Source organism: Tenrec ecaudatus, chromosome 16, assembly GCF_050624435.1.
Source record: "Tenrec ecaudatus isolate mTenEca1 chromosome 16, mTenEca1.hap1, whole genome shotgun sequence".
NCBI classification, from domain to species: Eukaryota; Metazoa; Chordata; class Mammalia; order Afrosoricida; family Tenrecidae; genus Tenrec; species Tenrec ecaudatus.
In genome coordinates this window covers 112700053-112709751 of record NC_134545.1, presented here as the reverse complement: position 1 = coordinate 112709751, position 9699 = coordinate 112700053, and the positions used below count along the sequence as shown (strand labels likewise).

The 9699-nt window shown below is 46.9% G+C and overlaps 1 protein-coding gene across 1 annotated transcript; it reads left to right on the top strand.

The window, feature by feature from the left end:
- The first annotated feature begins 1227 nt into the window (after nucleotides 1-1227).
- LOC142428707 (olfactory receptor 226-like) lies at nucleotides 1228-2163 on the top strand. Its single transcript, XM_075533493.1, has one exon. It carries the CDS (start codon nucleotides 1228-1230, stop codon nucleotides 2161-2163), a length of 936 nt encoding a protein of 311 aa, XP_075389608.1.
- The last annotated feature ends 7536 nt before the right edge of the window (nucleotides 2164-9699 follow it).

Below are 9699 nucleotides of genomic sequence, written 5' to 3'. Positions count from 1 at the left end.
GTTTTCTATTTCAGAGGAGTAAAAACGTCTCTGAGCTGACTACAATCCCTACTTCCACTCCTTACATACCCATGAGAAGTTCCTCCACAAATCCCTCAGAGAAAACCTCCACAATTAGATTCTCTTATACTAATGAAGGGGAGAGGAAAGGAAAATCCCTTAACAAGGTCAATGCAAATCATCTAGGGGTTGAAAATGACAGGGACACATTTAAATATGGTGCAAGCACCCCCCAAACCCAAGACACATGAAGATACCCCACACATTCTGAGACTGGAGGCATGGCTTGCCAAAACCTTGATCTTCAGTCACAGGGTCAGAGAAAGGCTTTGAGAACAAGACTTGGAGCTTCCTCAATGACTTCCACCTGGTTGGACAGCAGGAGGAAACCCGCTCCCAGAGCCCCCACCCCTGAGCAGCACATCTAAGTCCTGGATCCACAGCAGAGGTCAGACCCACAGGTAACCCGCCCTTTGCTTCTGTCCTGGCTGGTGGTATCTGGGAGGCTGAGTTGGACCCGCCAGCTCAGCTCCATGCCTGGCTCTGCAGACCCAGGCCAGGTCCAGCCCTTGGTGTTCTCAGGTGACTTGTTTCACATCACCTGGGAGGAGGGCTGCTGAGACGGACTTTGAGGAGCAGTCCTCAGGCCTTGCTCCCTGTCTGTGCATGTCTATCCAGGGCGAGCTCCCCCTAAGCCAGATGGCTGTTCACTGCTACACTGCAGTACAGTCCTTCCTGAACCTGGGTTAAAGCTCCCCTCCAATGCCATTCTGTTGTCTCCAAGCATCCCACTGTGAACACATTTTCGTGTCCCTCTGTGCCCTCCAGAATTGACCATGACAGTGTCCAGCACCTGTTCCTTGTAACCAAAGGGCACAGCATGCATGATCCTTTAGAGGCCACAGTGGGACTTCCACTGCTTCCAGAATGAGCTCCTGTCCCAGGAGAGCTGGAGGACTGAAGGCCAACAATAAAATTTGATCTATCCATACCTTCTCCCTGTCCATGAGTCTAGTCAACCCCAAGAGCATCAAGAGCTACCTTGGTCATCAGATGGCCATAGTAAGTGTAGAAGGTCCCTAGCTTAAAGATCCCAAAGGGGATGCATTGTATCCATCCACCTGCATGATATTCTCAGTAACACCGAGTGATTGGCCCATCACACACACACACGTGTGTCTCTGCATTACAGGGTCCACAGAAGTGGTCTCCCAGGCAGAGCAGACCATGAGCTACTCCAACAAAACACTTGTGGTGACAGAGTTTGTCTTGCTGGGCTTTCCAGAGCTTTCCCACCTTCGTGGGCTGCTGTTTGGGTCCTTTCTAACCATCTATGTGGTGACCATCCTGGAGAACCTGGTCATTGTAGTGGTCATCCAAACCAGCCATCAGCTGCACACACCAATGTACTTCTTCCTGGCCAACCTCTCAGTGCTGGAAATGTTATACACCTCAGTAACTGTGCCTAAGCTGCTGGCAGGTCTGGTGCAGGCAAAAACAATCTCCTTCTCATGCTGTCTCACACAGTTATTTCTGTTCCATTCACTGGGCTCCTCTGAATGCTTCCTCCTGTCCTCCATGGCCTGCGACCGGTACCTGGCCATCTGTCAACCATTGCGCTACCCAGCCATCATGGACACAAGGCTGTGCCTGTATCTGGCCCTCAGCGCCTGGCTTGGTGGCTTCCTGGCCTCATTTGTATCCTTGGTTCTCATATCCCGCCTCAGCTTCTGTGGCTCCAATGTCATCAACCACTTCTTCTGTGACCTACCCCCCCTGCTGCAACTCTCCTGCTCAGATACCACCACCATTGAGGCGCTGAACTTCGTGGCAGCCCTGGCTGTGCTCCTGACCTCTCTGCTATTGACCATGGTCTCCTATGCCCATATCCTGGCCACGGTTCTGAGGATTCCAGGTGGTGCTGGCCGCAGGAAGGCCTTCTCCACCTGTGCCTCCCACCTGGTGGTGGTGGCAATCTTCTACACCACCACCATCTTCATGTATGCCTGTCCTCATGATGTCAGTTCCTTTGACCCCAACAAGCTGCTGTCCGTGATCTATTCCGTAGTGACCCCGCTAATAAACCCCATCATCTACTGCCTGAGGAACCGAGACATCAGGGAGGCCCTGGTCAAAATCCTCCAGAGTCCTGGAACCTCCTGAGCACCAGATGGGGTCCCTTTGCAAAAAGAAGCACTCTGAACCCCCTTATCTCCTCAGCGTCCCTCCAGGAAACACACAGGCAGCTTGGCTAGCAGTCCTGACCCACTTCCAGATTAGTGAACTAGTCACCAGCACAGCCGGCAAGTTCACATTTCAACTGAGACTAAGGTGCAAGAACCCCAAAATGGGCAGGAGAGGGCCGGTAGATGTGCAGAAGGGGAGCAACAGGCTGAAAAGAGAGACCTGATACGTCAACTGCGGCCCTGACCCTGAGATCCCAGATGCCCAGGGCCATCGGAAGTCCAGGAACCACAGCAGCAGAGATGTGGTCAGCACCAAGTCTCCCAGACATGTATCCTGGAAAGATCAGCACCAGAACAGGGACTGCTCCTCAACTGGCAAACACGTCACTGAGGAGCTTCAGCACCACGGGGCGGGACAGCTCCCCAACTCCCTAATGCTCTCCAGGGGCTCCAGAACATGACAGAGGCCCTGTTTGTCCAGTCTCGGTTCACTGGTCGCCCCTAACTGGCCTCAGGTACAATCTCCTCCGTCTTCAGCTCACAGGAACTTCTCTCCTCGCTGCCACCCGCTTTTTAGTGGACTTTCTTCATGTACTTTCTCTGCCTTGTCTTTGTTTTCTGGAGCTTGGGGGCATATAATTGAGTGAATTGAATGTTTCCCTTCACGATGGGTCATGGTTGTTGGTCGTGGTGAGGTCCTTTGCCCGTTCATTTTATTGCTTTTGCTCCCTGCCATCCTATTTCTTTGTCACACTCACCCAGTGCAATATGTGACCATGTGACGTTGCATATACCAAATTCCCACACGCAGTGCCATCGAGTGCTTTGTGACTCGTGGTGTCCCTACGGGACAGAGTACACCTGATCCTAGGGGTTTCTGAGATTGTACATCTTTCCAGGAGTAGAAAGCCTCATCTTTCTCTCAAGGAGTAACTGGTGGCTTTGAACTGCTGACCTTGTGGTTAGCAGCCCAATGTGTGACCACTACACCACCAGGGCTCCTTGGATGCACAGCTATATGGATTATTGCTAAATTCATTAGGTTCCTTGGTGCGTGGATGTTAAATCTACGTAACTGATTTGAGCTGTAGCTCCATTCTTCCATACAATTCCCCTGCCACATTTTGAGTGTTTGGCATCCAGTGCATGCACAGGTAGGACTGCTGTATCCTCTTGGTGGGCTAAACCTTACGCCTTGAAGCACTCTTGCTCTTTACCTGAGCAATGTCCTTCCTTAATCTTTATGCTTGAAGTCTGCCTTGTCTGTGCCCCTCCTTGCTGCCAGGTGTGTGTGCTCCTTTGGTGTCAGTTACTAATCTACTGTCCCCACCCTGCCAGTAGCCTGTGGGCAGTCAGGGGCCATCAGAGTTCATCCCCATGTGGGAAATGTGCTCTTTTGCAAGATTTTCATGTTGTTTGGTTTCCTGCCTGCTCAGCTGGGGCCCTCCCCTCTGGGTTGTAATGCCTTTTGATCATGGAGCTGGTGATTTTTAGATCAATTTTGGAAAATCATCAGTCATATCTCCCTAATTGGTGTATCTCTGTGATTCTTCCTCTTCTCTGACAACATCAGCTTCCATTTCATTTGGAGTATTTATATATTTCCTTTGTGCTCCTTGCTAATCGATTCCTTCTTAGCTTCTGACTGCCCTTCCATAGCCAGCTCTCTGCTCTTGGAGCTGCCACTCTTGGTGCCACATTTCTGCTTTTCCAGGTGAACAGACACCTGTAGTCTGATCTTTATTCTTTTTTTCCATCACTTTATTGGGGGCTCATACAATTCTTATCACAATCCATACATACATACATTGTGTCAAGCACATTTGTACATTTGTTGCCATTAGCATTCTCAAAACATTTGCTTTCTACTTGAGCCCTTGGTATCAGCTCCTCATTTTCTCCCTCCCTTCCTGCTCCCCCTCCCTCATGAGCCCTGGATAATTTATAAATTATTATTATTTTGTCATATCTTACACTGTACAACATCACCCTTCACCCACTTTTCTGTTGTCCATCTCCCAGGGAGGAGGTTATATGTAGATCCTTGTAATTGGTTCCCCCTTTCCACCCTACCTTCCCACCACCCTCCAGGTATCACCACTGGTCCTGAAGGGATCATCTCTCCTGGATTCCCTGTGTTTCCACTTCCTGTCTGTACCAATGTACATCCTCTGGTCTAGCCAGATTTGTAAGGTAGAATTGGGGTCGTGATAATGGGGAGAGGAAGCATTTAGGAACTAGAGGAAAATTGTATGTTTCATCATTGCTACCCTGCACCCTAACTGGCTCGTCTCCTCCCCAAGACCCTTCTGTAAGTGGGTGTCCAGTTGCCTACATATGGACTTTGGGTCTCCACTCTGCACTCACCCTCATTTACAATTATATGATTTTTTTGTCCTTCGATGCCTGATATCTGGTTCCTTCTACACCTCGTGGTCACACAGGCTGGTGTAGTTCTTCCATGTGGGTTTTGTTGCTTCTGAGCTAGATGGGTGCTTGTTTATCCACAAGCCTTTAAGACCACTGATGCTATATCTTTTGATAGCCAAGCACCATTAGCTTTCTTTACCACCTTTGCTTATGCACACATTTGTCTCCAGCGATCGTGTCGGGATGGTGTGCATCCTGGAATGTCAATTTAATAGAACAAAGTGTTCTTGCATTGAGTGAGTACTTGAGTGGAGACCCAATGTCCATCTGCTGCCTTAATACTAAACCTATAAATATATGCCTGTAGATTTATTTCCCCACCATCGTATATAAATATATTTACATATGTACATGCCTGTATTTAGACCTCTATGAATACCCTTTGCCTCCGAGTTCTTACTCTATCATGCTTAGCCTTCATTTGCCCTTGATGAATCCCTACCAGGCCTCTCACACCCTCCTAGTCATTAATTTTGAATCACTTGTTGCTCTCTTGTCCCTGGGTTGTTCAACACCACTTCCTTTCCCCTGCCTCCCACTCTCCCACATCTCCCAGAACCATTGTTTCCATTGTTTTCTCCTCCAGATTGTTCATCTAGCTTATCTTATCTAGGTAGATCTGCAGAGATAATAATGTGCACCAACAACAAGCAAGGCATGGCAAGACAAAGCGACAAAAGAGAACACAACAATGACAACAAATAAGAAAAACAATGACCCAGAAAAGAATAAATTGATTTTTTAAAATTTTTTAAAAACATTTTATTAGGGGCTCATACAACTCGTATCAAAATTCATACATATACATACATCAATTGTATAAAGCACATCTGTACATGCTTTGCCCTAATCATTTTCTTCCTTTTTTTCTTTTACATTTTATTAGGGGCTCATACAACTGATATCACAATCCATACATATACTTACATCAAGTGTATAAAGCACATCCATATATTCTTTGCCCTAATCATTTTCAAAGCATTTGCTCTCCACTTAAGCCCTTTGCATCAGGTCCTCTTTTTTTTTTCCCTCCCTCCCCATTTCCCCCTCCCTCATGAGCCCTTGATAATTTATAGATTGTTATTTTAGCATATCTTGCACTATCCAGAACCTCCCTTCTGCCCCTTCTCTGCCGTCCATCTCCCAGGGAGGAGGTCACATGTGGATCCTTGTAATCAGTTCCCCTATCCAACCCACTCACCCTCCACTCTCCCAGCATCCCCCCTCACATCCCTGGTCCTGAAGGTATCGTCCACCCTGGATTTCCTGTGCCTCCAGCTCCCATATGCACCAGTGTACAACCTCTGCCCTATCCAGTCCTGCAAGGTAGAATTCGGATCATGGTAGTTGGGGGGAGGAAGCATCCAGGATCTGGGGGAAAGCTGTGTTCTTCGTCGGTACTACATCCCACCCTGACTGACCCATCTCCTCTCCTAAACCCCTCTATGAGGGGATATCCAGTGGCCGACACATGGGCCTTGGGTCTCCACTCTGCACTTCCCCCTTCATTCACTATGGTATATATATCATAGTGTTTATATATATGGTATATAGATATACACACACACACATATACATATATATTCCTTTTTTTTTTTTTTTGGCATGATGCCTTATACCTGGTCCCTTTGGCTCCTCATGATCGCACAGGCTGGTGTGCTTCTTCCATGTGGGCTTTATTGCTTCTGAGTTAGATGGCCACTTGTTCACCTTCAAGCCTTTAAGACCCCAGACACTATCTCTTTCGATAGCCGGACACCATCAGCTTTCTTCGCCACATTTGCTTATGCACCTGTTTGTCTTCGGCGATCGTATCATGGAGGTGTGCAGCCAATGATATGATTTTTTGTTTTTGATGCCTGATAACTGATCCCTTCGGTACCACGCGATCACACAGGCTGGTGTGTTCTTCCATGTGGACTTTGTTGCTTCTGAGCTAGATGGCCGCTTGTTTGTCTTCAAGCCTTTAAGACCCCAGTCACTATCTCTTTTGATAGCCGGGCACCATCAACTTTCTTCACCACATTTACTTGTTCACCCACTTTGGCTTCAGCAGTTGTGTCGGGAGGGTGAGCATCATAGAGTGCAAATTTAATAAAAGAAAGTATTCATGCAATAAATATAGACACATAGATCTATTTCCCCATCCTCATATATATATTTGCATGTACATATCTTTGTCTAGACCTCCATAAATGCCCCTGACTCCTAGCTCTTTCCTCCATCTCCCTTGACTTTCTTCCTGCCCTACTACCATGCTCCGTCCCCACCTGGGCTACAGCTATACCTCTTCTCTACACAACCTTACCCTTCATCATTCCCCACCAGGCCTGCCACTCCCCCCTCACTACCATTTTGGCTCCCATGTTGTACCCTTGTCCCTGTGTTTGTTAACACCACTTCCTTACCCCCCTACTCCCCCCACCCCAAGTCCCCCCCGGAACTGTCGGTCCCATTGTTTTTCCTCCAGATAGTTCATCCAGCCTGTCCTATTCAGACAAAACTGTGGAGACACTAATATGCATGAAAACAAGACAGAGGAAAACAAAGCAACAGTATACAACCAGACAACAAAACAAAAAAAAACTGACAAAGAACAAAACAAAACACTTCACAAAAGAAAAGCTTGAAGTTAGTTCAACGATCACTAGTTGGCCCTTAGGAGTGTTTGGAAAACACTCCTAAATTGATTTTTTTCTTTCTTTTATTTATTTATTTATTTTTTTAATTTTAACAATTTATTAGGGGCTCATACAATTCTTATCACAGTTCATACATATACATACATCAATTGTATAAAGCACATCTGTACAGTCTTTGCCCTAATCATTTTTTTCTCCTCTTTTCTTTTTTTTTTTTTTTTAACAGTTTATTGGGGCTGATACAATTCTTTTCACAGTTCATACATATACATACATCAACTGTATAAAGCACATCTGTACAGTCTTTGCCCTAATCATTTTTTTCTCTTTTCTTCTTTTACATTTTATTAGGGACTCCAACAACTCTTACCACAATCCATACATATACATACATCAATTGTATAAAGCACATCCATACATTCCCTACCCCAATCATTCTCAAGGCATTTGCTCTCCACTTAAGCCCCTTGCATCAGGTCCTCTTTTTTTTCCCCTCCCTCCCCTTTCCCCCCTCCCTCATGTGCCCTTGGTAATTTATACCTCATTATTTTGTCATATCTTGCCCTATCCGGAGTCTCCCTTCCCCCCTTCTCTGCTGTCCCTCTCCCAGGGAAGAGGTCACATGTGGATCCTTGTAATCAGTTCCCCCTTTCCAACCCACTCACCCTCCACGCTCCCAGCATCGTCCCTCACACCCTTGGTCCTGAAGGTATCATCCACCCTGGATTCCCTGTACCTCCAGCCCTCATATGTACCAGTGTACAGCCTCTGTCCTATCCAGGCCTGCAAGGTAGAATTCGGATCATGGTAGTTGGGGGGAGGAAGCATCCAGGATCTGGGGGAAAACTGTGTTCTTCATCGGTACTACCTCGCACCCTAATTAACCCATCTCCTCTCCTAAACGCCTCTATGAGGGGATCTCCATTGGCCGACACTTGGGCCTTGGGTCTCCACTCTGCACTTCCCCCTTCATTTAATATGGTATATATATACATATACATATACACATATATACACATACATACACACGCTTATATCGTTGTGTTGGTTTTTTTTTTGCATGATGCCTTATACCTGGTCCCTTGGCACCTCGTGATCGCACTGGCCGGTGTGCTTCTTCCATGTGGGCTTTTTTGCTTCTGAGCTAGATGGCCGCTTGTTCACCTTCAAGCCTTTAAGACCCCAGACACTATCTCTTTTGATAGCCGAGCACCATCAGCTTTCTTCACCACATTTGCTTATGCACCCATTTGTCTTCAGCGATCCTATCATGGAGGTGTGCAGTCAATGATATGATTTTTTGTTCTTTGATGCCTGGTAACTGATCCCTTTCGGACCACTCGATCACACAGGCTGGTGTGTTCTTCCATGTGGACTTTGTTGCTTCTGAGCTAGATGGCCGCTTGTTTATCTTCAAGCCTTTAAGACCCCAGTCACTATCTCTTTTGATAGCCGGGCACCATCAGCTTTCTTCACCACATTTACTTGTTCACCCACTTTGGCTCCAGCCGTTGTGTCGGGAGAGTGAGCATCATAGAGTTCCAATTTAATAAAAGAAGGTATTCATGCATTGAGGGAGTGTTTGAGTAGAGGCCCAAGGTCCTTCCGCCACCTTAATACTTGACCTATAAATATAGACACATAGATCTATTTCCCATCCTCCTATATATATTTGCATGTACATGTCTTTGTCTAGACCTCCATGAATGCCCTTTGACTCCTAGCTCTTTCCTCCATCTCCCTTGACTTTCCTCCTGCCCTACTACCATGCTTCATCGCCACCTGGGCTAGAGTATACCTCTTCTCTAAGCAACCTTACCCTTGATCATTTCCCACCATGCCTGCCACTCCCCCTTCTCTACCATTTGGGGTCCCATGTTTTTCCCTTGTCCCTGGGTTTGTTAACACCACTTCCTTACCCCCCTACTCCCCCCACCCCAAGACCCCCCGGAACTGTCGGTCCCGTTGTTTTTCCTCCAGATAGTTCATCCAGCCTGTCCTATTCAGACAGACCTGTGGAGTCACTAACATGCACGAAAACAAGACAGAGGAAAACAAAGCAACAGTATACAACCAGACAACAAAACAACAAAAACAAACCACTGACAAAGAACAGAACAAAACAGTTCACAAGAGAAAAGCTTGTAGTTAGTTCAGGGATCGTTTGCTGGCCCTTAGGAGCGTTTTCCAGTCCAGTCTGTTGGGGCACCACGCCCTGGCCCCAAAGTCTACTTTCAGTGTTTGGAAAACACTCCTAAATTGATTTTTTTTAAGAAAAGAAAAAAGTAAAAATGTAAGAAAAACCTGTAAATAGATCACTGTCTGATTTTTTTACCTCTAGGTGTATCCTCTGGTCAAGTCCGATGGGGTGCCACGCTCTGGCCCCAGAGTCTATCCTTTGCACTCCTTCGGGAGCTTCCTGCTCTGCTCCCCCCATTGCT